Source organism: Salminus brasiliensis, chromosome 7 (genome assembly GCF_030463535.1).
Source record: "Salminus brasiliensis chromosome 7, fSalBra1.hap2, whole genome shotgun sequence".
In the NCBI taxonomy this organism is placed as follows: domain Eukaryota; kingdom Metazoa; phylum Chordata; class Actinopteri; order Characiformes; family Bryconidae; genus Salminus; species Salminus brasiliensis.
The window spans coordinates 6,058,902-6,085,383 of NC_132884.1; the positions used below are offsets into that span (position 1 = coordinate 6,058,902).

The window sequence follows — 26,482 nt, forward strand, 5'->3', positions numbered from 1 at the left end:
GTGGTGTTATCTGTTGCGCCACACAACCACCAACCACTACTTCTGGGATGAGTTGAGGAATTGGGGTGATGAGGTAAAGTGATGATCATCCTGAACATCCTGACCTCACTAATGGTCTTGTTGCTGAATGCAATCAAATCCTCCGGGCTTTTGATAACAGGGTTGTGGGTTCGATACCTGGGCTCGGCAAGCTGCTACTGTTGGGCCCTTGAGCAAGACCTTTCACCCTCTCTGCTCCCCGGGCGCCACAGCAATGGCTGCCCAACACACGGGGCACATGTGCTCACACTGTGTGTGTTTCACTGGTGTGTATATGTATGTGTGTGTCTCACTGTGTCACTCTGTCACAAATGGTCAAAAAGGATGTCTTGTCTTGATTGGGGTTGTCATACATATGTACTCTATATGTGTGTGTGATGAAATCCTTTGTATGTTGGACCAGTTTCCTCATCTGTCAAGCACTCTTTGCTAGATCTGGCAACTCTGTCCCTATATCCGTTCCTGTTGTGCAAGCACAGAAGAACTCTGTTCTATTTTCCTGCTTTCTGTTAAAATCTCTAAGCAGGATCCATTAGCAGAAGTCACGCAAGCTTTGCAAGTGTTTTTGCGCCCAAATATGATCAGGGTCTTTCAGTTGGTCATGTGTTACAGCTAATGCCCAAGCGAATCTTCGTGCTCACTTGTAGAAGAGCAGGCGTTGTTCGTTATAGCTGACCACCACTCTCGTACCTCGTCTCTGTAACTTCTTTCTACTTGCAAAAAACATAAAAAATGGTGGAAAGGCCTTAAATTGAGTCAATATGGCCAAAAAATATTCTGAGACGACTGTAATAATGAAACCTATTACAGCCATAGGGGCCAAAAGTGTTATTACGAACTTCTATTACCAAAGAACAGCCCTAAACATCAACATTTACATTTTCAAAAGTACAGTACTAATCTTATTCAGATTCCTTTAAAAGCATTGAATGAAAAACTCACGGACTAAAAGTATTTGGACACCTACACAGTCAATGTTTCTTCCAAAATCAAGGATATTAAAAACAGTGTATCCTTCTTTTGTTGGAGTAACTGTCTCTACTGTCCAGGACAGAAGGATTTCTACTAGATTTTGGAGGAGCATTGCTGTGAGGATTTGATTGCATTCAGCAACAAGACCGTTAGTGAGGTCAGGATGTTCAGGATGATCATCACTCTACCTCATCACCCCAACTCCTCAACTCATCCCAGAAGTATTGGATGGAGCATCAACCATCATACCAGAGAACGCAGAGGTTCCTCCACTGCTCCACAGCTCTGCTTAATACCCCTGTAGCCCACGCCTGGCATTGGGCATGGTGCCAATATGTTCAGGCAATACTCTACTCTACTCTACAGGGACTAGGCAATGCTGCATTTGCACGTCTGTACCAGCAATGGGTTCAACCTAAAGTAGCTGAATGCGTTCATTCGAAGGGCTGTCCACAAACATTTGGACTCTCTGAGATTGTGTGCGAAGTTCTAGTATGTCCAAACGAGACACACTCAGCTCTTCTAGTTTATTTAGTTTAGGTCACTTTGTCCATACGGGCCAGCGGGGCCAAGGCTGCGCCTGGGATGGGCCTGCAGCTGCGGAGGGGCTCTCGTACTTTTCCCAAACCCTCCTCCTCCAGCGCTCCATCCCTCCATCCTGCCCGGGGACACCCTGCAACTCCCCTGAGCTTTTGCTCCCTTTGGCAGCGAGCACCCGGGGGAGGCAGGGCGGGAAGATAACGGACCCGCTTGAAGATCCCCACATTACCTCAGTAGATAAGGCGAAAGGGAGGGATCCAGAGCTCCGCCGAGAAGAAGGAGTGAGACCACCATCTGTACACTTCATCCGTGATACCCCCGGGCGCTGCCGTAGAGAGGCTGCTTTGGTGCCGGTGGTTACCCAATGGCAGACAGGGTGCTGGAGGAGGCTCTGGCCGAAGAGCAGGGAGGGATGGGAGGGAGAGGTCTGCATCAGACTCTGCGGTGGACACAGCCGTGCGTGAGACAGGCAGCGCGCCGAGAGCCGAGAAAGTGGGTGAGTATTGCAACCAACTGGCAGAACGGCACCAGCCAACAGGTAGTCCAGACAGACGAGGGTGGTGGTGAACTAGCGACGGTTCCACAAGGATGTTGGAGTATACAGGATCCTACAGCTCTAGGAAAAAGGTTTAGTTGGTGGAGGACCTTTACAGCATATGGAGGTTCATTTGGGGTGGGAAAGGGGTCCTCAGGTTTAAACCCATCCTCTTAAAGGTTCTTTAGGGAAGCAAAGGGGTTCTTCTGTGGAAATGCTGTTTAAGCCTGAAAGGCCAGTCTAGCTTTACAGACGCTACTAGTGGTGTTAAAATGGACTGAAGGTGGCCTGAAGGTGGCCTGAAGGTGGCCATTCGAATGTATTGACTTCATGTCCAAATGTTTGTGGACACCTCCTTTAATGAAAGCATTCAGCTACTTCAAGGTGCACCCGTTGCGTTCTCTACCTCTGTAGAGAAGTACTGCCAATAGAGGACTAGGACTAGGACTCTCAGGAGCAGATAAACATGAACTTGCCGAACATGCTAGGCGTGGGCTAGAGGGGTATAAAGCCCCCCAGCATCGAGCTGTGGAGCAGTGGAGGAACTGTATTCTCTGGTATGATGGTTGGTGCTCCATCCAGTACTTTTGGGATGAGTTGGAGAGTTGTGGATGAGGTGAGGTGGTGTTCATCCAACATCATAACTTCACTAAGAACACTTTTGTCACTCAATGCAATCAAATCCTCACAGCAATGCTCCTGCAAAATCTAGCACAAAGCCTAATTTCATGGACAGTAGAGACAGATACTCCAACAATAGCAAGATAAGCATTTGAATTCAGAAGAATGAGCAGGTGTCCCAATACTTTTTTATTTTAATACACTCTGGAATGAAACCCTTTGTTTTTATGGTGAAACTTTACTACAGTAATATTAGAGTATCTACTGTGCGAATCTACCTTACGACACAGCCAACTGCATTAAGCATACCTGCAGCATCTGCACCACATGCATTCTCAACCCAAGGATCCTATCCTGTCACTCTACGCCTTCTTTCTCCTGATCTCACCAGCCGAAGTCTGCAGCCGTGGTGCAAAGCAGGTCACAGAAAGTGCAGAATTCCCCCGAAAACGCAGCCAGAGAGAGGAGCCGGGTCCGCAACCTCCGCCAGGCCTTCCAGAGCCTCCAGGCCGCACTGCCATCCGTCCCTCCAGACACAAAGCTCTCCAAGCTGGACGTGCTAGTCCTGGCCACCAACTACATCGCCCACTTGACCGAGACACTGGACCAAGGGGGAAGGCTGTGTGAACACCCGGCTCTGCAGAGAGCTGAAGGCTACCTGCACCCTGTTAAGGTCAGATATTACTGTTCACCCAGCATGTTGATCTACTCTGGTGGTTCTCCGAACCACTCGTACTGTGGTCCTAGAAAGCCACTGCCCTGCAGGTTATAGAGCTTACCCACTTGATTCAACTAATGAAGTAAATAACATGGGCTTCTTGCTGTCAACTGGATGTGTTAGAGCAGGAAGACACAGCAAGAAGCTGGTTACAGTGGTACCCCAGAACCAGGACTGAGAACTACGCCAGATAACATGTCCATGTGGGGCCTATATGGGAACCATGGTTTTCATGTTGGTCCCACATATGGATGCCCACCAGGATCCCACCAGGGTCAGCACCCTGTGCCTACCTGGAACCCACCTAGCCCAAAAACCACACACACACAGCTTGTCTAGTCCCTGTAGAGAAGTACTGACCAAAGTGCAGGACTCTCTGGGACTGATAAACATTAGCCTATTGGCACCGTGCCTAATGCCAGGTGTGGGGTAGAGGGGTATAAAGCCCCCCAGCATTGATCTGTGGAGCAGTGGAGGAAATGTGTTCTCCAGAACGATGAATGATGCTCCATTTCATATAATTTGTGATGAGTTGGGAGTTAGAGATGATGAATTGAGGTGGTGATCAATAAACACCCTGACCTCAGTAATGCTCTTGTCGCCGAATGCAATCAAATCTTCACAGCAATGCTTCTCCAAAATCTAGTAGAAAGTGTTCTTCCCTGGACAGTAGAGACAGTTACTCCAACAAAAGCAAAATAAACTATTTTTAATACCCTTGATTTCAGAAAATGAGCAGGTGTCCCAATACTTTTGTCCATATCATATATAAAAGCTTTGGCTGATGAAAAAAATCTGTTTTGTGTTCAGATGTATTTTCTCTTTCAGAAGTGGCCTATGCGCTCCCTGCTCTACTGTGGGAGTATTGGGGAGCGATTGACGGGAGCATCCACCAATCAGGATGAGGCGCGACCACCTGGGAGTTCAGCTGAGGTCAAGACAGACTGAGCTAGCAGAGATGGCTCACCCCACATCACTTGGAACACAGGTGGACGATAACTGAATGTCAGAGCAATGAGACGGTTGACTGACAGATGAATTTACATGTTATTAATATCTATTCGGTGTGACTACATGTACATTTTTTCATTTATAATAATCATAAGCATCCATTCCAGCCACTGGTTTGTGCTTAAACGTGTGAGATGTATTTGAAGTTGATGCGTATGTGTAAATTGTTTTACATTAGGAATAAAGAATGCACTATTTTCACATACTGTTGAATTGGCATGTGTAAGACTGAAGTAAATATTAAGTAAGTAGGATGAATTTAGCCAGAATAACGCTGTGCAAATTCTTTCCGATTACGTCTCGCTTCGGCACTCCGAGACTCGTCTTCGCCCTGGGAAGTTTGGGTTTAATTTGTGTGTCTTGTACTAAATGGGAGTGAATCAAGGTCTTGATTAGTAGAAGGGGAGGATTGTTATGGGGAACACTTGGCAACCACACACGAGAGGAGGACCCTCTTATGTCCGTTTAATCATGTCCACTGCCGCAGGATCTCACATTAATTCCACAGCAACTCATTTCACTTCGTCAAAGTGTATTAGTGAAGCAAATCCTCAGCAATAATTCAGAAATGCTGGGATTCTATTGCCCAAGATACCAGAGAAGCACTAGGCTGCTCTGATACACAGCCTACTGCTTCAGGCCTTTGCTGAATGGTGTTGCCTTACGACAACAGGTAGTTTCTTTGAATTGTTGGCCTAACTTTAATATCAAAGTTGGCTTTGACCCACATCACGCGGTGAGGCCTGGCATCTGAATCGCTAAAATGATTCTTCTCAAATGAAACCTGTTCAAATGTATTCCTATAAACTCCTAAAACAACTGAAATAAATAATATACACCAACCAGAGCCCGAGAGAGCACAATTGGTCTTGCTCTCTCCGGGTGGGTAGATGGCGCTCTTAAGGTAAAGGTGCACGTATTTGTCACTGTACAGTGTACAGCGAAATGTGTCCTCCCCATTTAACCCATCTGGTAGTAAACACATACATGTGTTAGGGGCAGTGAGTACACACACACACACACACACACCCAGAGCGGTGGACAGCCAACTCCAGCGCCCAGGGAGCAGAGAGGGTAAAGGGCCTTGCTCAAGGGCCCAACAGTGGCAGCTTGCCGAGCCTGGGAATTGAACCCACAACCCTGTTATCGATAACCCGGCGCTCTAACCCCTGAGCCACCACTGCCCCATCTTTCCCCTCATCACTCGTAAAGCTATGTTTGCCGGCACATGCGTCTGCTAGCCATAGCATGTCTCCATCCTGGCGATGCTGCATGGCGATGCTGCATGGCTGGCTTTGCACGTATCAAAAGCGTCTGTGGCGTTGCTAGTGCTAAGGGAAGCTACGAACGGCCAGGTTAATCGGCAGTACCAAAACTTTGACAAACTATTAAAACAAAAACACCTGAAATACAAATGTTTGCATCATGCTAAATAAAACATGCAACAATTTAGTGGCAATACTCGTTCCAACTGTGAAGCATGGTGGAGGGAGCATCATGGTTAGTTTTGCAGTGATTGCCCTCTTTTCCACTGCAGGGCAAAATGGTTACTAAGGCAGTTTCGCGGTTGTGCAGACACCCCCGTATGAAAAATAGTCATTGACATTTTTTATCAAACACCATGTTTAGCTAAATCCATCTCTTACCCAACAATCCCTGCACTCCGCTGGACTTGTGTGACACTGCTGAAGATAAGCATCCTCACATATTCTCATCCAAAGCCTCAGGTCTCTCTGTCTCTCTCATTCCCTCTCTTGCACAACATGGGCTCTGGTCCATTAGGAATGGTACAGTGGTCAAGGCTAACTCTATAAATCTGCTCAGCTGCCTGATAAAAGCCTTCTCGCTCATATTAATAGCCGGAGTGGACCGAAAAGAATCACTCCACTAAGGCAAGGGTTACAGACCAAGAGAACGAGGGCAAATGTTGGTTCCAGGCAGGGAGATTCATCAGCACCCTCGCACAGTTTTCTCACCAATTAGGGATATATGTGAGTCCCTTGTCCAAGAACACTGTGATTCGTCTGTGAATCAAATCTGTAGCTGGGAACATTCGCTTCTTTGTTGGTGGGGTCTGTTTTGGTCTGTTCTGCTTTAAATAAGGCCTTGTCGGGATCGACGCCGTCTTAGGGGTCGTACTGTTACTGTATTAGCACAAGTGAAGATAAGGACTTGGAGGGGCGAGGAACTGAGCCAGCAAAGCCGTTGACTTTGGCTGCAGAACTTGGTCGGCAGTCACTGCGAACGTAGCAGTTGCTGTATGTACCAATCAGCTCCATGTGTTTTGTATGTAGGCTACTAGCTTGCTAGTTAGCACAGGCTACACAGCTAGCAATGACATTTTTCTTCCAGTGTCAGAATTGTAACGTGAAATTATAACTCGATTATAATCTCTGATATTGTCCACGATATTGTCTTTTTTTTATTATATATACATATATATATTTTAACCTTTATGTACATACGTTTGAGGCATGTATCACAAATACTGAAATCCACCATGCTGAACAGTAATGTCGTAGTGTAGTGGATAACACCACGGCCTTCCTTGTGGCAACCTGTGGTTCTAGAGAAGGTCTGCACTGACTACACCGCCCCCCCCCCTGAGTGGCAGCCTGTGGTTCTAGAGAAGGTCTGCACTGACTAAGTCCAACTGAGTCCAACTGCCTTTAACTTCAGCAGATAATTACTTGTTTCTTTCCTGGTTTGGCTGCTCTCTCTAATAAACACTGCAGCCGTACTGCTGAATGTTTTGCCACTTAGTGCAACTAAAGAGCGTGAGAGCAGGCAACATACATCATGTTAAGATTACCCAGACTTATCGGATATATGGTTGTTCTGACCTGGATGACCAGTTTTCCTATCAATTTGACCATCAAAGACAAGCTTAAACCATCTAAAACCAGCAAAAGCAGGCCTAGAGCTGAATTCTCAACAGGGTTTTGGTAAGAAACAAAATAGATGCCCTGAGGGGGAATGAATGCTAGCGGTGTTTGTTTCTGCTTAATCTTGAACTCTACATAATCTTAAAACTCAGTTAAACATCTACGTATTATAAAGTACACGAGCCATGATCAATTAAACCACCCGTTTGGGTTACTATTCTTTTAATAATACATAAATGACCTCTACTCTGATTAGCTAACAATTCAAAGAACTTTGAAACAGCCTCCAAAACACTTTGGCTGGAGTGCCGTAGAACGAGTGGCTGTATTTCTGCACCATTTATGAGCTCACAAGTCATTCAAAAGATGCCAGTTTAGGGGATCAGTCTTCATTTAGGGGGAGCAAATATCAGATTATTATTATTATTATAAAACAAATAACATTTGTTAATATTTGTTGTTTGTAATAACATTTACATAATTAGCAGACAAAAACCTTTTAATAAAAAAAAAAAAAAAGTTGCATATAAGTTGCACTTCTGGAAAAATGAATTTATGACAGTATATGATTTGATGTAAACGAACGGTCAAGAAACACACTTCAATATTGTTATGCAGAGATCAATTCTCAAACAGAAATAAGTATTACTGGCACACCAATTCCTTCTACATTTGACATCTAAAACCACTCATCAAACCTGGATTAAGATTTGAACTAGATTTGCAGTAGCAGCTCAACATTGGCACTGCAATTTAGCCCAAGACTAGGCTTAAGCAATGGCCAGCTAAGCAGTCCCCAGTCCAATGAACTTCAGAGTCATTCAGAGGCAAGGCCACAAAATAGATTTAACAAAAACTGTCTCGCTTGTCTGAGCTTCAGAGCCAAATGAATTTCAATTTTCCACCAACAGCTAGTTCACAGAGAGGAAAAAGTAAAAAACCTGCTTTGTCTACAACCCATGAATTTATGCCGTGCCTTGGCCACACTCCCTGAACTGGTCAGCGCTGAAGCAAGAGCGGAGGAGTCGGAAGAGCGACCGTTGAGGAATGTACCCCTCAACAAACACAGCAACTTCAGTCTACTAAAACACAGCCTCATCTAACAACCAGACACGGAGGACGAAGATCCCCAAAACCTCCTTATCTAGGCTGCAGTGTTGGTGTAAGAAGTTAGAAAGAAATGAGACCATGTCAAGAACATTCATCAGTCACTGAACACACCATGAGACCAGCACAGGTGATTGCACTGGCTTGAGGTGTATGATTTATTCACTGTCAGATCTGTGGAAAAAATGAAACATGAAAACAAAGACAGAATAATTCTCTGCATCACAGTGGACACCTCTCACATTCAATGACCGCTCAGTTTCATGTCACTGAAACTACTGACGTTTCCACTCTTCAAATCAAACACAGTATACAAAAGATGAACTGAAGTGCCCTGCGTGCAGCACCTCTGACGCAGACTGGAAGCTACTGGCTCGATCTGCACCAAACCTACAGTCATTGATCTGCTTCTGCTTTTCAACCGAGCTGTGAACCCGATGGCTGTGGATTCCCACAGCTTAAAGTGAGCAAATCATCATCTTTTCTTTCAAATAACAAGGGTACTAAAAATAAGTCCTCTGATGTTGATCAGTGTTCAACTGTCCAGGCATGGTCATGTGGGGATCACATGACATCCATAAACAAGATGTATAAAATTTCATTTACAAGAAAAATGTTGAGCAAAAAAAAAAAGGAGGAAAAAAAAGTCTGTTCATTCAGCCTCCTCTTTAACTTTCTTCTTTTTCTTTTTCTTCTTCTCTGTCATCTGAGGGGGGAAACATAAGTATACATGATGTGCATATGCAAACATTTATACAGGGCACATTTAATGGGCTAATCTGATTATACCGGATTCATTTCAAGCAACTTGGCAATACTGATGCATACACATACTGAACTTACAAATTTAGACTATATCTACCCGACTCAAAGGGTTCTTTAGATTAAACACCTTTGTTTCCTAAAGCATGTTTAGAATCTTAATTGACCAAAAAAAATATTTTAAAAGGTTCTTTACAGTATCACTCAAAGAACCCTTGGAATCACTTCCTAAAATAGAGATGGGCAACGACTTGGGCAATCTGCTTTTCAAAGCATAGAGGGTATAGTCAGCCCTTGGACAAAGATCAACTGCATGTTTCTTTACCAACATAGTAATTAGTCTGGTTTAATTAGAAGAGGTGCAGCAGTGTTAAGAGTATGAATCACTGTACTCAGTATGGGAGTGTTTTTTTTTTTATTATTATTATTTTTTTTACATTTGTAGCTATAAATGCAGTAAAAATAAATAACTGCATGTGATTTGGCACAGTAAAATTGTTTCGTTACTGTCTAAATCTAAATGTCTGATTTCTCATTTTTGTCCAAAAATTATCTGCCAAATGCATCGCAATTGAGAAATTCTACACCCCCAACAACAAAAGTAGCTAGATTTGAGAGGCATTTAACCTAAAACTCCACTCTTACCTCTTCTGTGGGACTGGCTGTTGCCTCCTGTTCTTCCTCTGCCTCACGTTTCTTTTCTTTCTTTTTCTTCTTTTTCTCTGTTGTCTGTAAAAGTGTAGAAATAAAGAAGCAATTATTACAAAGCATTTTAGACATTTCCCAATTTCCTGTAGATTAGGCTGCACAGAGAATCTGCCATACAAACCGCAGTTATCAGACTTCTCACCTCTTCTACTGCAGCCTCCTCCTCCACTGCGGGCTGCTCCTCCTCCTCCTGCAGCTGCTTCTTCTTTTTCTTCTTCTTCTTGGGCGTCTCTGTCTCGGCTGCTGCTTCAGTTTCTGTGATGGAATAAAGGAAAAAGAGAAAAGGAAAAAAAAAAAAGTCAAGCCAAGTTATCCATTTTATAACACCTGAAGTTTCTAATCAAATTTGACTCATGAGGTGGCTGAATTTGCTCAATTCCCTGATGAAGGTGGATCACAACCATGGAGCCAATGTAGACGTCAAGTCAATAGCTTCGATTAGGTCTCGCACACCTTGACGTTTTGCGTCGCAGAACAGTTACAAGGCTGTAGTCTAAGGCTCAAACTAATCAGAAGAGACTGGGATGCATGAGGCTCTGTGAATCTGGTGTGCAATATAGGCGTGAAGGTACAGTAGCTGCAAATGTCTGTCGTCTGTGCATTGCTAAATTTTACCACAGCTTTTTTAATTAGCTCACAGACCTCACTGTTACCTGCATGTTTTGACTGTTTGCTAGTTAGTAATTTTTTTCCCCAAAATATCGGTTCGCAAATAGCTGCTTATTGTGGAATTTATATCCTGGCTCTCTGGTTTACGTATACGGCTCTCGTATTTTCTGGCCAAAATCTTACACTGCATGTTGTACTGTTTCTGCCAGGATACTGCGGCACTGTTGTGCACAGTGCACGTCAACAATGGACCACAAATCGTGTTTTTGGGCTTCACATACATACATCACTGCTGCGGCTCTGTGTGGGGACAGCGATAAAGACCACATTCATTAATATAGGAGACTACTGCTTGCGGTGCAGCCTGGTTACCCTGTCTGGTTTGAAATGGGCTTATTATTAAAGGAAGGCTCAGCCTGCCACCCCAAAGACATTAGATCTTTTTTTGGTCTGCTTGAGGTCAGTTAGAACAGACATCAGCCCTGTGTGTGACAAAGCAGAGTGCAGTCGTGTAGGTGCAGGCTCACCTTCTGCTGGAGCTTCCTTTTTTACTTTTTTGGCCTTAACCTCCACTGGCTTGTCTTCTTCCTCCGCCTCCTCCACTTCCTCTATCTTCCTCTTCTTGGAGACAGAGGGGAGCGTGGAGTCGCCAGATGGGTCGTACACTTTAACATCACTAATGAAAGACACAGATTACAATTACAATTTCATAAATAAAATTAATGTACTTCACCATATCAAATCCTTGAGACTGACTGAGCACTACAAAAAAAAAAAAGGCAAACAACTCACCTCTTGTGCTGATACTTGTCTGCCCTGGCCAGAGCTTTGCCTGACCCACTGATGCGTCTGATCTGAGAAGGAAAACAAAAAGCAGAGAGCAGCCATAAGCAAGAATACTGACAGGACTACTGAGCTTACTGAACATCACTCCCTTATTCACAAGCTCAGATGAGGTAGTGACAAAAGCCACATGGAGAATTCAGTAATTTGACATGATGTCATTTTCATCACTGCTTGAAACACAGACACCAACACCATTTCACAGCGATAGAAGACAGGCAGCTTACTCCTTTCTCCTCCAGTTGCCGCAGTCGAGCTTCCAGCTTGGCTCGGTTCTCCAATCCCATCTCAGCATTGGTGTCCTCACCCAGGGCGTCATAACGGATGGCCAGGGCTGTCTTAGCTGCCAACGTTCTGGATATCTTGCCCTTGTTTTTGGCCGTGGTCTGCCCCACCAGGGAGGCGTGGTAGATCAAACCATATTTGGGCGTGTCCCTGCGGGTCTTCAGCGCTCTGAACAAAGCTTTTTCGGCCCCCAAGATCTGCACAGTGGATGCGGGGTGCTTCGCCAAGTTCAACAGGGAACCTGATAGAAGAGAGCAAATGTACTTTGATGCAAAGGCTCACTTTAAGCCTTAGGTCTATCTACACACTACTAACGAAGTGTTTTGTAGGGTTAGCAATACTATGAGACCACGACTCAATCAATTCTATCCCCGATATTGGCTTTTCAATTCAATACAAAATTATGAAATACTTAAAAAGTTGATCTCTAATCCATTGCTTAGAATAGGGCACATTCAATTTGTTTGCTGGAGTGGGTTTTTAGTGCTGGCTGCAATGCAGTTGAATTAGATCTCAAAATGCCCAATGATACACAGTCAAGTATTTTTATTTATTTATTTATTTTAAACATGGGTTTCTGTCAAAGCAGACCGAGGTCTAAACAGTACTTACCAGCATGGGAGATGAGGCGGGCCCCCACCAGTTCTCCCACCATGACTGTAAGGTTTGGTGCGATGGCCATCATACGGTTTTTCAAGTAATCATACAGCTGAGTACGATACTCTGAGATTTCAATCACCTGGAAAAATTTAAGTAAACATGCAATCAGTTGACCGTTTCATCAGGAGGTGCCTTTGCAAACATCAAGAACATGCACAATCTCACACACCTGGTCACACAAGTGCATGATGTTGTTAATGTCCTCTTCAGACACTTCTGTTCCCATGGAGATTTCCACAGCCAGTTTGACTTCTGCTTCAGTCTCCTCTGGCAGCACCTCAGACAGGTCAGTGGTTGCCACATTTGTGCGGTCACCTACACACCATAAACAAACAGTTCAGCAATATACTTTAAGATGGCGCCATCAGTGCATTGTAAATTCACTGTTTCAGAAGCTCCTAGTGGATTAATTACTTAGTCGACAGCCAATTCCCTCTAGTGACTACCACCAAGTGGACAAAACAGCAAAATACTTCATAGGTTTTGATTTAACAGAAGTACCAGGAGTACTAGTTTTTTTTAAACAACCCTTCACACTCAGATTTCCACTATGGGAACATAAAAAAGCCAACAGGTAGCCCAGTTTCAAACCTCTTCATAAAACCCATCAGCATCCTTTATATTCTAATGCCCAAAAGTCTTACTGTGACCAATTATGGTAACACCACAGCCAAGTTCTAGTACCCACCGATCTTGCGGACAGTCTTGCAGTAAGCCAGATTGTCTGTTATGATCTTGCCAAGTTCAGGGAAGTGCCAGCCATACCACTCACGACAGCGCATGATGTAGTTGTTCAGCTCCTTGTCCAGATCATCCAGTAGAGCTAGAGACAAAAAAGAAAGAGCGATTAAACCATGAAAACAACAGGTCCCGGGTATAGGAACACTTTCAATACAACTCCACAAGCTCAGATGAGATAGTGACTTAGAAACCTTCACAGACATTTCAGGCTCTTGACACAAGGTCATAATCATCAGTGCTCAGAAATAGGAAGAGATCAATAAAGCTGCAACAATTAAAAAAAGGGGGAGAGGGGGAAACTCACATATGGCCTGTACAATCATGGTATCCACTTTGTCTGGACTGAACTTCAGCTTGTATCGGGAAAGGCTAGAAAAATGAAAAGATTGTTACCCTCCAAAACAAATCCACACTAGCTAGAGCATACCAAACAAGTTATTTTCCAGTTTGCTGTCTCAGTGGTAGTGACGAATTGTGATTAATATCCTCAGAGAAGTCAGTTCTGCACATAATCATTGACAGCAGTTCATTCTTTAAAGTAGTTCAGCCTTTATCTGGGGTTCCATGTGCTTTTCCTCACCTGTGGGCGAGACCAAGAGACATGGCACTGATTTCTCTGGGAGGAAGGCCAGTGATCAGGCCCTCCATCTGATTCCTGATGCCCCTCATGAGCTCAGCTACAGCAGGACTGTGTACACAGCTCAGGTTCAGCTTTTCCTAGAGGGGGCGACAGAGAGCAAAACATTCATGAACAGACGCACAGAGACAGTAGGGCCTTTCCTCCCAATTCTCGGTTGTGATAAAGGAAACAGACAGATGGATATAAATAAACAAGCAAATAAAAACAAGACTCAAGACTTGGTCATCTATACTAATTGTGACTTCATAGCCTATACATTAGCATATCAACAGACCACAAGCAGTTCCAACTACAGCCAAAACCTAAAGCTTAATCTTTTTTTATACCTTTATTAAAAGGCTTCTTATGGATACGGCCACATTTAAATAAGTGAACCACAAAGTTCTCATGAGAAGCTTAAAACTGGGTAAAGACAACTGCAGCAACACATGACGTTGCTATTATAATAATTTTCCCTTGATATTCATCGAATACTGAAATTCTTGACATTAAGACATTTCTTCAGGAATTAAACAAATAATTTAACAACTGACAGAACTTTAAACTTAAAGAACAATAAACTAAGATTAACTACACTAGGAGCTGCAGCAGAGGACATTTAAATGGACACTGGAAAGGTTGGACAGCTACTTCAGCTCCATTTCCCCCACCGAATATGACGAATAATGAAATTTAAACCTTCATTAAGACAACAGTCACCACTATCCACCTTCTCACATCTGTAAAAGAACACATGCTGAAGAGCACTTACTTTGATAACGCCTCCCAGCTTAGCATCCGTTATAGCCAGCTGCTCATGAGCATCCTTGGCCACAACTTTCTTCAGAACTTTCTTCAGACTCTTTCCGATCTTCCCCTCTACCAAAGCAGTGGCCGCTAAAAATCACAGAAAAGAAGAAAAAACTTCTTTACTAATCGTTTAAATTAGCATCAGATCAGCACAAACTCACTGATCATATTAAGCATCACTGGCATTAACGAAGTGCAGGACACGCTGTTGTCTCAGTGGTAGTGACGAAATACTGATTATTGACCTCATACTAGTCAGACAAACAGAAACATCATTGACAACAGCATTAATCTACACTAATCGCTCTTCTCCAACATTTCTCTAATTTAAATGTGCGAGATCTGGGGACATTTGATTACACAAGGTTATTTACTGTACCTGCCAGAGCTTCAGTTGTGTCTTGAAACTTCTCAAAGTGCTTTAACTTCACTCTGCAACACAAAGTTCAGAAGAAACAACAATGAGCTAATAATACAAAACACGAATACTTATATGATATGATATGATCGAGTCAAGTAGGGTTTTTGTTATTTCAGAGTTCACTACATACAGAGTACACAGTCAAACGAAACAACGTTCCTCTAGGACCATGGTACAACACAGTACCAGTGCAGACAGACAATACGACAATACAACAATACAGACAAAGAATAATAAATAATTAGGGGTAGTGTGCAAATTATGAATAGTATGAATAGTTATTAGTGCAAACATACATATATGATGTCCTTTGTACAATGTACAACCATTCAGAATCCATTATTCCAGTTACCCATTATTATTAAATAACCCATACATTTATTAAAACTAAGAAAGAGCCCAAATCTACACGCTTATGCTTGATCGAGCACTTTCTGAAGGGAGAGGACTCACATTTTGTTGGCTTTCTCTGGAGTTTCAAACTCCTTCCACAGGCTGTCCACCTGCTGGAGTTTCTGCTCATCGAGGACCTGCAACAAATTCATTTCCATATAATTAAAAAGGGAGACATTGCTTGCATTTCCACACCCGACATAAATTTCCTGTGACCCTTCTACAGCACGTTGGTACCCCCTACTCACTACACGTGGCCACCCTGAGGCTAACACACCAACATACATTTATAAATATACCTAATAAAACGCCAACTTATCTGACCATGCAGTCCCACTTCGCATACTTTTACTGCCTTAAACACACAGATTTAATTACGGGCTGCAAACACGTCCTTCTATCCTATATATAACGTTAAAGAAAAGAAAATTGGCCAACTTAGCACTAGCTAGCTAGCTTAGCATAAATGTCACAACGTGGGTGCACAGCAGGCCTGTTGCTGCAGCTGAGCCGCGGAATGTAGCTAACAGGGGTAGCTAGCGCTGGTAGAATATCAGTATTATTATTATTATTATTATTATTATTATTATTATATAGAGGACATGCATTCATATTACTGGACATTTAACCAGGTTTACGTTGCAAAAATTAGGTGGAGCAGCTCGATAACTACGGACGAGGCTGAGCTAACGGCAGTTAGCTGCGATAGCTATAGCTATAGCTAACCAGGAGTCAAACGCACTAAGTACCGAGCAATTCTGATTTAACAACGAAATACTGAGCTACAGTGAGCTTACCTTAAAAATGGCATAGCCTGCCGCGGTCTCAAAAAGCACTAGCATTTTTAACTGCTGGTCAGTTTAATTTACAAGGAGTGAAGGAAGGTAGGAAGCTCCCCGGACGAGAGCAGCTCCGCAGCTCCGCAGCTCCGCTAACAGCATGAACTGCTCCCCACCACGCGGTGCACACGGCGAACCAGCCGCGCATGCGCGGTGTGTCTGATAGGCGGCCTTTAGGCAGGGATGGGCGATACTGCCCAACCCGGTATGATATAATGGCGATACATGTAGGCCTGCGATACATGTAGGCCTGCTTTATGAGGGATTCTCAATGCAAAGTACTGCAAACTATACTACCTCACTGGACACTGGACACTACCCCTAATTATTTATTATTCTTTGTCTGCATGGTGTGTCTGCACTTGTACTGTGTTGAACTTGTGCTCAAATTTTTTATGATGAATCAGCCACATTCATAAAGTCAAAAACTGGTTGTGAGGTTTCTCCTCCCCGCTGCCGTGTGCTGAGATTGGTGCGAAATTCCCTTTCTGGGATATCTGGCTATCCCAAGGCCACACGGTTGGGACAAGAGCACATCCAGGCATTTGGACGGTTTTTGGCTAGATGTGAATTTTCGACCGGAGCAGTTTGTGTATTAAAGGATAAAAGGATAAAGGTGCACATATTTGTCACTGTACAGCGAAATGTGTCCTCCGCATTTAACCCATCTGGTAGTGAACACACACTCACACACACACATGTGTTAGGGGCAGTGAGTACACACACACACACCCAGAGCGGTGGGCAGCCAACTCCAGCGCCCGGGGAGCAGAGAGGGTAAAGGGCCTTGCTCAAGGGCCCAACAGTGGCAGCTTGCCGAGCCCGGGAATCGAACCCACAACCCTAATGTAATGAAGTCCAGAAAGTGGAGTCGGGCCACATCCAGCTCATCCAGGTATAGATTTGTTCAGTGAGGTAAAAATGCTGCGTTTCTGTCGGTGTGAAATTCAATAGGGAGCTGTAAGGACTTAACTTAGGGCCTTTTTTAATGAAATAGTAAAAAAAATGTCTGGTTGTGATGGTCATGACCCGGTAATGAATCTTTTGAACTGTTTAGTTAAAAAAAGGTGTAGAATTTAAGACTAATATAAAAATCACACATTAAAAAAATTATGGTGATTTATTACTGTTCATTCTCTCATTAACAAATACATAATAGGAGTTCTAATCTATATGTATATAAAGATATCTATATATGTATATAAAGATATCTATATATGTATATAAAGATATCTATATATGTATATAAAGATATCTATATATGTATATAAAGGGCTCATTTTAACATTTAACTCTAAAAACAATACAATTATTAATAATGTTGATTTCATTATTTCTAGACAATGTTTAGATGCTTTGATGTACAGACTTAATGAAGGCCAAGACTGCACCGAAATCCATGTCAATCTAAGGGGTTCACTTACTCTTTTACCCAAGACAACCATATTCACCATTTGTTTTGGACCCAGATGGAATTTGACCCCTGTCTTTGACCCATCCGAGCAGTGAACACACACATGCTCACAAGAGGGATCAAACACACACGGTGACAGTGAGCAACCATGCCCAGAGCAGTGGGCAGCCATTGCTGCGGCACACAGGAAACAGGAAGGGTGCCACTGTTGGGCCTTGCAGTGGCAGCTTACCGAGCCCAGGAATTTAACCCACAGCACTGTCCTCAATAGCCCGGTGCGTTAACTGTAGAGCCACTACTGCCCCAGTTAATATAGGGCTGACGTAAAGGATGAAAGAGTAAACATCATCTATAAATAATTCAATCAACGTTATTAATAAGCGTATTGTTTTTAAAGTTGAATGTTAGAATGATCCCCCGATTAAAGAATAATCTTTATATACATAGCTATAGATTATAACTCCTATTATGTATTTGATAATGAGAGAATGAACAGTAATAAGGTAATATATAACGTTTATATATATAAGTAATTTTAATAAAAGTAATATATCCATATTTGAGAGGTAAACACTCCTCCTCTACACACTGGACGGGGTCTTGTCATCGCTCCTCCCGCCCCCCTTGTTCCAGTGAGGTCAGCGCTGCTGTGTGTGAGTCTGCGAGAGAGAGAGAGAGGGAGAGAGACACAGAGACACAGAGACACAGACAGACACATAACATAACCTACATTACAGCCGCTCTTACATTTCTCATTAAATATAGCTAGCTAGCTAATAGTGGGGAAGGGCTGAACGCTGAGGATTACCATGTCAGACACGGTGAGTTTCACAGCATGTTTTGCATGAGTTTAGCTGAAGCTGGACGAGCAGCAGGCTTCCAGAAACAGCGCTGAAATAGGGGCATCCGAGGGCCCGTTTACCAGCTATCGATAGCAGGCTCAGGGAGTCCTCCACTGCTTCCCTGCTGGCCGGGGCCACCTACTGCTCACTGGTCCCTATAAGCCTCGACTGCCAGCGCTTTTAGGCTTTGTATTCGAGCCTGTTTACTTTATTGTAACTGTAAATGCTGTAGCTAGCTATTTACAGGCCGGAGTCTGGTTAGCTTAGCTGGTTAGCTTAGCTGGTTAGCTTGGCATTCCAGTAGAAAGCCTCATAGGTTCGCTAGCATGCTAGCTAGCACTAGCTCGCTAGCTCGCTAGCTTCGGACGTTACTGGGCCCAGGAAACCCAGGAAAGTTGACAGTGTGTTCGCAGTTCACATGTATCTGACTAGTTATTCTGTTTGAGATTGAGCTGCTGTGTTCTCACACAACTAGCCAAGTTGGGTACTTGGCTAGCATAGCCGGCTAAGCTGAAGGCTAAGGCAGATGTTGAGATGTTATCACAGCCCGTTAGCGAAGGGCTAACGCCTAGCTATCTAGCTAGCTGCTCGGTGTGGAGGCTTTCACCATGTCGTTTCTCGTGTTTACAGTGATCCACAGCTGCTGTGCTCTCTTACGAAGCAGACGTCAATTGCTTGTCCTTCTGTTTACAGGAGACTAAGCCCTCAGGAGACGGAGAGAAGAAGGACGGAGAGTACATTAAACTGAAAGTGATCGGCCAGGTGAGAGGAGGCAGCTCAGAAGTTGGCAGAGAGGTTTCACAAAGATTTAGAAACTTATGTTTGGATTAAGTGGAGAAAAAAAAAAGACCTGATCTAACCACTATATATTTCCAACCTTCCCCTTATCATCAACTTTATTATTCTCACAATGACTGCTGTGATTATATGGGGCAGTGGTGTCTCAGCGGTTAGAGCGCCGAGTTATCGATAACAGGGTTGTGGGTTCGATTCCCGGGCTTGGTAAGGGCCCAACAGCTGCCACTGTTGGGCCCTTGTTGGCCCCTTTACCCCCTCTGCTGACCGGGCTGACCGGAGTTGGACTGGAGTTGGCTGCCCACCGCTCTGGGTGTGTGTACTCACTGCCCCTAGTGCACTAGTGTGTGTGTTGACTACCACAGATGGGTTAAATGCGGAGGACACATTTCGCTGTACAGTGACAAATACATGCACCTTTACCTTATATCAGCACCTCAGAGCATAACACTCAGACTTATGTGGTGATATAGTGGCTTTTTTAAAAATAATAATGTATAGGTGGTCTGACTATAAGTGGTTCCCCCTTATAAATCTTGGTTCCTCCACAGGTTTCTTCCTTCATCAATGATGGAGTTTTTCATTGCCTCTGTCTCCTTTGGCTTGGACACCGGGGGTTGTGTCCAGTGTTGTGTGTGTGGTGTTGATCTGTTGTTCTTTTGTCAGCCATGTCTCTCCACTGCTGTGTTCTCTTCACTGGCTTCCTGTAGCTGCTGCCTGCATCAGATTCAAACCCCTGATGCTGGCCTACAAAGCCAAGAACAGACCAGCCCCTCCGTACTTGATGGCAATGGTCAAAAGCCGATCCGCACCAAGAGCCCTTCGAGCTTCAAGTATGGCTCGGCTCGACCCGCCATCCCTCAAAATCCACGGAATACAAGCGTCCAGGCTCTTTTCTGTCCTGGCACCAAAGTGGTGGAACGAGCTTCCCCTGGGTGTCCGAACGGCCGAGTCGCTCGCTGTCTTCAAACGCAGACTGAAGACCCTCCTCTTTAGAGAATACTTGAGCAAATAGCAGAGTACTATGGTCTCCTTATTGACTTGTGCTTAGTAATGTCTAAAGCTTAAAGGTATCTTTGAATTATTAGTCTATTCGAACTAGCTGAGGTTTTTCTTGGGTAAATAGCAAAGCACTTTTGTAAGTCGCTCTGGATAAGAGCGTCTGCTAAATGCCTTAAATGTAAATGTCTTTATTACTGGATGTCTGCAAAGCAGCAGATGCTCTTGTCCAGAGTGACTTACAGAAGTGATTTAGTGTTCACTCAGAAGAGATCCCTAGCTATTGTGAATAGACCTAAATCCAAAAGATACTTTAAGCCTAGATACTGCCACAAGCAGTCAGTATGGATACCTAGAACCATAACCAAGATCAATAATAAGCAACGTATCTTCTCTGTCATTTAAAAATCTTGTATCTCCAAATGGTAACTTTGCAGGGGAAGGAAAACAGCGTTCTTAGCTTTCAGTGGGAGTCATTATGGAGCATTTCTGTTGGTCCATCTATCATGTCATTTTGCCTTAATGCAAAGAACAGCCAGATTCACAGCATGTCAAAGGTAAAACCTATAAACGTGGAGATGCAAGGTTGTTTGAGTGACAGCAAAACTATACTACACTTTGCCCAAATGTAAGAAAGAGTCTAAGAAAGGCATGAGCGAAACCACAAACCTTTACCACAGTACCACAGATTAAAAACTACTGTACTACACTGGGACGGTATTTGGACAGCATTGTTTAAAATCGTTCGCTACTAGTGCATTTTGTGTACATGTCAAAATAACTTGATAAATATTGTGTATTATGAAAATGTCTTTAAATATTGTGATGATGATTTGCTTTTACCATATTCCCCACCCCTAATTGTGGTGTGGAGTGGCTAAATAGATGACTGGCAGCCTCAGCTGTTCCCCACTTCACTTACCCTGTGTTCTTACCTGATGTTTCCTTCCAGGACAACAGCGAAATTCACTTTAAAGTGAAGATGACGACACATTTAAAGAAGTTGAAGGAGTCATACAGTCAGAGACAGGTACGATAAAACAAACCACACTACCAAAGTTATGTTGTCATTGTTATGCTGTGAAGTATTGTAACGTGTGGTGGTGTGCTTTGGTTTTGCACTATAATAGATAAAGGTCTTGTTGTAATATTAGTTATTGAAGTCGAGACTTGGTGAGTTAGGTGTTGAAACTGAATGGCTTGTCAAAAGAAGCACAGAGGTCTATTTAGCTCATATCAAAAATTTCTAATTAAAGGAAATCAGAGTTTAAATGGGATTCCACCAATGGTTTCATGTGAATTCGTATACATATGTACAATTGTGTATGTGAATTGTGAATGTGAATTGTATACATACACCATACAGACAAAAGTATCCTTTTAATAAATATGTCCATCTTCTTTACAGTACATTTACATTTAAGGCATTTAGCAGATGCTCTTATCCAGAGCGACTTACAAAAGTGCTTTGCTATTTACCCAAGGATAACGTCAGCTAGCTCGAATATGAGGCACCCATTACTGACACAGGCACACACAGCTTCTTTTTTCTCCATAGAAAAGCATTGCCAATATAACAGGACGCTCGTAGGTCATCAGTGCCTTCCAGCAGTTACAGGGGTGTAAAGTCCCCCAGTTCCACTGGCTTCTCTAAAGTGCTGGAGCTTCAGCCAATACCTCTGAGATAAGTTAGATCAAAACTGCCACTCAAACCTATCACCCATTATCAGTACCTGACTAATGCTTGAATGCCATCAAATCCTCACTGCAGTGTTCCAAAATATAGTGTAGAATAGAGGCTGTTACTGCAGCAAAGAGGTAACACAAACACCCTATTTTTACCCTTGATTTCGACAGCAAGGTTGAGCAGGTGTCTACAATCGTTCAGACATTTATTGTAGATACGCACTGATTCAGATTTCTTTACTGTGATGATGTCTTCAGCAGAAATGTAGCCAGTTTATTTGCTAGTCATAAGCCTGTGGATGTGTCTTTTGATTTTATTATTTTTTTTAAATAGGCAGTGAGTTGATAAATTGATAAAATAATTGTCACAAAAAAAAAAAAAACATTGTTATAATGCTCTCATGTGGTATTTTCTACCAGCAGAACATTCCTTTGGTACTACAGTTCACGGTCACAAAAAATCATTATGTTTTTTAATATATAGCGCATACAATGTATACTCACTATCACTAATCAAGAGATTCAGCTCTTTACAAAAGTATACACCTCATGGTCCAATATAAAAAAATAATAATCAAAAATCCCCAAAAAATAATGAGAATGTCAGAATAAATCAACTATGGTTAAAAAGTGCTGTGCTTTCAAGCCATATTCATTAGCTCCCTGATGTGGCATAAACATTAAGCTGTTACACTTTAGGTAATTAATCAAAACTAAATAGTTTCTGATCAAATTCAGCCTCGTCATTTTCTCTCATTCAGCCAGAGATTACTGATAGAGTTGTGAGTGAGTGTACATCAGACTAAACGGGGAACACATCAGTCAGTCAAAGTTGACGTCAAAGCTAATTCTGTTGTCGCTCTGTTTTCTACAGGGTGTTCCAATGAACTCTCTAAGGTTTCTTTTTGAAGGACAGAGAATCACAGACAACCAGACCCCTAAAGAGGTATAGTGCTCAATATCCACCTCCCTGATTAATAGTGCTGTGCATGATCTAGAAAAGCTGTGCTGAACCCGGGCCTGTAATTCCCTTTGTAGTGCTGATCTCATCACTTGCATGCAAAAACCTTGTGTCTTTTTTTTTTTTTTTTTTTTTTTTTTTTTTTTTTTTTTTACTTTCTGTTAATATTTCTTGAGGAACGGACCAATGGAAATGCTCTCAAATGACTAAATAAAATAAAATGTTTGCATTGACCTCCATTAAAAGTTAACGTTTTATTTATTTATTTATTTTTTCAAGATAAAAGATTTTAGTGATAGTAATTTAACCCCCTGACTCAAATTCTTACAAAGTAAGAATTTCATTAAACAGTGTAACTGCTTGTTTTTCTGTGCATGTGACAATAAACTTTTGAATCTTATGACACCTTAATTTACTTTTTAATACACAGAATAATCTACAGTAGAGCACCAGCCTAGTTCAGACTCAGAAATGCCATGTAAACAAGACCTAAATGATTCTGATTATTGGTTTTGACGATGTTTCAATTTGCCTCTCTCTTAATGTCTCTCTCAGCTGGGAATGGAGGACGAGGATGTTATTGAGGTGTACCAGGAACAGACCGGCGGCTTTTGGAACGACTAGACCTTTACTTCAACTCTCTTCTCTTTAAATCTTAATTTTGTATGTATAACGTTTATTTCTTCTGTTTCCTTTTGTGCTTCTCTCAGAGGGAAATGGAAAAACCATCTGGATCAAAGAGAAACTCCACTAGGGCTGCTGCAAGTGAGGGAGTTAGAGGCAAGAATAAGAAGAAATATAGATAAGTAAGGAGGGATGTGCAAAATATTCCTCCTTCCAGACCTCTTTCTCTCTCCCTTCTCTCAATTTTTGTCCGTCTGTCTTTCTCAGTCCTTCTCTAATACACTTGGACTCTGGATGTGTGCTTTTTGTTTTTGTTTGTTTGTTTTTTTGGGTCATGACCGATAATGGAACTTAATAATTGCCCCAAAAATCTTTAGAGTAAATCTCGTATACATCCCCATCAGTTCAGATGTTAAACTGTAGAGCATGTTGCCCAGTTATTCCATTTCTTATTGGTCCTGTGTTGCTTCTCACTCTGCGCTGAGTGAGAGCACACACACCCCACACTTGTGGAGAGTAGAGTTTGAATGCTGTACTGATTGATGCTGACCCCAGTTTATGTTGTAGACCTAATTGACCCCAGTTAGAGGACAAAATGAGTGTTTTAGCTTTTGATACGCTTAGGATTCGGGGAGGGGGGGTACATGTAACTGTTTTTCTGATACTAGAAAGAAAGAGAGGTTTGCTTTCTGTGTATGCATATTACAACTGTGTTGAGATTTGCACACTGTGAACTGCAGAACCCCTTGTGTTGTAATGTGTCTGAACAGTGGCTTCAGTTGCATGTGTCTGTCTCCGAATTATGTTAAAAGATTTCTCTGTGGATTTTCCCCTTGTTGAAATTGTTGTCTCCAGTTTTAGATATGTAAATATCTGTTCCTCTACTTATCTCCAATTACACAGAAGACCTGTTTCGCCGGTGATTCCCCTGCCACAGCTTATTTATCAATGTTAGAATGATCTTTGATCAGCACTCAGGGGCAATGCTTATCAACTCAATAAATACAGTGATTGCACACAGTGAAGATGTTACTGCACATTTAGCTGTTTTCTTTTGAACAGGAGAGTCTTTCCAGTATTTAATTTCAGTCATTGCCATTGTCTTTCTGAATTGTCCTCTGTTGTGTACTATCTGACCGCGACAAGGCCAAAACATGAGTTCTCCAAGCCATGCAGAGCTAGCCACTTCTCTTTTCTGACGCTTACTCAGCATCGCAGTGCACCTGAACAGCACACTTGGAGGAGAGCACCGATTGCCCGCCGTGCCCTGGTAGACACCCACAATTGGTTCATTCGTAGAAAGGACTAAGGCACCTGTCCCACTCAGAGAGCAGCAGGGCTGATTGCGCTCTCCCAGATGGACGGCTGGGTTGTGGCATTGTCTGGATTCGGTCTTGGTTGCACCACTCGGGAGACAGCTTCTTGTTTGTTTCTTGCCTTTTATTTTATTTTATTTTTTTCTCAACTATTAAATATGGGGAGGGAATTTTGGTCCAGATGGTTTGTGGACATAGAAAGACTATTATTTTTCTTTTGTCTTGTTTTTTAAATAAAATGTGTCATAAAATAATGTACTCATTTGTGTTCTTTTCACATGCAGGGTCATTAAGCATCCATTCGGTTCATTTCTGTTCATCAGAGGTTGTTTAGGAAAGGCTGGGAGCAATCAGAAGATTCATTTGAATTCATAAGATGATTCTTCGCCTGGTTAAATGGGAAATGTAATGTATTTATTAATAGTTAATAGTTTTCTGAAAGATTTTGTCAAGATATGTATAGATCTGCTTATTTATGATTTTTTAAAATACATTTATGTGGTGAATTTGTTCATTTTTGTCACCAATTTGGTACTGCCAATTAAGCAATCCATTTGTAGAAAAAGCTAGCAATGCTCTCGGCACTATGAGAGTAAAGACTTAACACATCCCTGCCTCTTTTAGAGCTGCCACCAATGGGCAGCCGACACGAGTCCAGCCAACATCACTTTAAGAGTGATGAGGGGAAAGAGCAGGGCCAGTTCTGCTCTGTCAAGTCAGTGTGGCTTGGGATTTGAACTTGTGACCACCCGGGCCATAGTGGCTGCACATTAGACAGCTGAGCCACTCTGTGCCCCCCTTTAGGTGTTTTGTCTTTCCTGCAATCATACCAGCAGATATATGAACACTTTCCTGCTCTTCCAGACCCCAGCTTCACCTCCACCACTGCTGTTCACTACCATTTCTTCATTATGCTACAGACAGAAGAAATCTAACTGAGACCACTATGCTAGTCGTCTTCTGCTTTGTGGGCATCAGTTATTTTAATGTTCAGAGTGCTCGGCAGCTGCTTAGAGAAGCCCATGGCGTCTGATTGATTGTTGGGACATGGTTTGAGGAGTCACCGTATTTTATATTGTTTTTTAAATTGGATCATTTGGCCTTTCTTTCCTAGCGATGAAAATGACTGGGGTCAAACCATGACTCTAAGAAACTAATGAAGGTCACAGACCTTGGTAAAAGTTGTCTGAGAGGTCAAATCTTGTGGAGTGCCCAAACTTTTGCATGGTGGTACTTTTCAAATCTTGCTAATTAGGGCACTTAGTCTAACCCTGAGCCTTAAGCAGGAGAAAGTATTTTGCTTGCTTTCATTCCTATAAAAACAGGTTCCCATGAAGAACCATACTTTAGGAGTATAGAACCTTTTCACACCGACAGTGCGCAGTGCCCCTTCAGCAGGATTAGGAAACACTGCTCTACAAGATCAAGTTTACCTGGACTAATTAGACCCTTCTGTTCTGTAAATTGTCTTAACCACTAGGGGGCGACAGTTGACCATAAAGACAATGCCCTGGACCTCCCTGTTTCTTCCCCATCAGCTGTCTGGTCCTAAATAAATAATGCAGTAGTGGTCATTAGTAGTGTTTACCTTTGACTACCACTGTTTAGAAAACAGTACTTTGCTTATGATGAACTGAGCAGTGCTTGGTCCACATGCTGGAGGTTGGTGGTCTTCCTAAAAGCGAGAACTTGCTCATTCTCGCAACTGCAGCAAGAGCATGTTTTAA

At 42.8% G+C, this 26,482-nt stretch overlaps 3 protein-coding genes and 1 non-coding gene across 5 annotated transcripts; 2 read left to right on the forward strand and 2 right to left on the reverse strand.

The window, feature by feature from the left end:
• Positions 1 to 1,759: 1,759 nt before the first annotated feature.
• On the forward strand, positions 1,760 to 4,623 carry tcf23 (transcription factor 23). Of its 2 annotated transcripts, none has more exons than XM_072683548.1 (3): positions 1,760 to 2,047; positions 3,099 to 3,380; positions 4,236 to 4,623. In XM_072683548.1, the coding sequence occupies exons 1-3, from the start codon at positions 1,916 to 1,918 to the stop codon at positions 4,371 to 4,373; spliced, it is 552 nt and encodes a 183-aa protein (XP_072539649.1). In that variant the 5' UTR covers positions 1,760 to 1,915; the 3' UTR covers positions 4,374 to 4,623. The 2 variants fall into 2 exon arrangements, with proteins under 2 accessions (XP_072539649.1, XP_072539650.1); XM_072683549.1 differs by having other exon boundaries at positions 4,254 to 4,623.
• A 3,898-nt stretch (positions 4,624 to 8,521) lies between these two features.
• Positions 8,522 to 16,260, reverse strand: nop58 (NOP58 ribonucleoprotein homolog (yeast)). The gene is made up of 15 exons (XM_072683547.1): positions 16,077 to 16,260; positions 15,340 to 15,416; positions 14,845 to 14,897; positions 14,428 to 14,552; positions 13,617 to 13,753; positions 13,341 to 13,405; positions 12,984 to 13,118; positions 12,465 to 12,610; positions 12,248 to 12,374; positions 11,578 to 11,876; positions 11,300 to 11,361; positions 11,035 to 11,183; positions 10,041 to 10,153; positions 9,836 to 9,919; positions 8,522 to 9,134 (listed from the first exon to the last, which is right to left on the reverse strand). Exons 1-15 carry the CDS (start codon positions 16,119 to 16,121, stop codon positions 9,081 to 9,083), a joined length of 1,671 nt encoding a protein of 556 aa, XP_072539648.1. The 5' UTR covers positions 16,122 to 16,260; the 3' UTR covers positions 8,522 to 9,080.
• LOC140560465 (small nucleolar RNA SNORD70) lies at positions 14,667 to 14,754 on the reverse strand. The gene has a single exon (XR_011979968.1). It is a non-coding gene; the product is annotated as a small nucleolar RNA SNORD70 (small nucleolar RNA).
• Positions 16,261 to 18,181: 1,921 nt separating the features above from the next.
• sumo1 (small ubiquitin like modifier 1) lies at positions 18,182 to 25,009 on the forward strand. The gene is made up of 5 exons (XM_072683550.1): positions 18,182 to 18,353; positions 19,068 to 19,136; positions 21,121 to 21,198; positions 22,729 to 22,800; positions 23,371 to 25,009. The coding sequence occupies exons 1-5, from the start codon at positions 18,342 to 18,344 to the stop codon at positions 23,437 to 23,439; spliced, it is 300 nt and encodes a 99-aa protein (XP_072539651.1). The 5' UTR covers positions 18,182 to 18,341; the 3' UTR covers positions 23,440 to 25,009.
• The last annotated feature ends 1,473 nt before the right edge of the window (positions 25,010 to 26,482 follow it).

Coding starts and splice junctions, on each gene's coding strand:
- tcf23 (XM_072683548.1), top strand. CDS start 1,916: ATGGCAGACAGGGTGCTGGAGGAGGCTCTGGCCGAAGAGCAGGGAGGG. Junction 2,048..3,098: donor GCCGAGAGCCGAGAAAGTGG/GTGAGTATTGCA, acceptor TGATCTCACCAG/CCGAAGTCTGCAGCCGTGGT. Junction 3,381..4,235: donor GCTACCTGCACCCTGTTAAG/GTCAGATATTAC, acceptor TTTTGTGTTCAG/ATGTATTTTCTCTTTCAGAA.
- sumo1 (XM_072683550.1), top strand. Junction 19,137..21,120: donor AACTGAAAGTGATCGGCCAG/GTGAGAGGAGGC, acceptor GTTTCCTTCCAG/GACAACAGCGAAATTCACTT. Junction 21,199..22,728: donor AGTCATACAGTCAGAGACAG/GTACGATAAAAC, acceptor TGTTTTCTACAG/GGTGTTCCAATGAACTCTCT.
- nop58 (XM_072683547.1), bottom strand. CDS start 16,121: ATGCTAGTGCTTTTTGAGACCGCGGCAGGCTATGCCATTTTTAAG. Junction 12,611..12,983: donor CAAGACTGTCCGCAAGATCG/GTGGGTACTAGA, acceptor TATGGTGTGTAG/GTGACCGCACAAATGTGGCA. Junction 11,877..12,247: donor CCGCCTCATCTCCCATGCTG/GTAAGTACTGTT, acceptor CTCTTCTATCAG/GTTCCCTGTTGAACTTGGCG.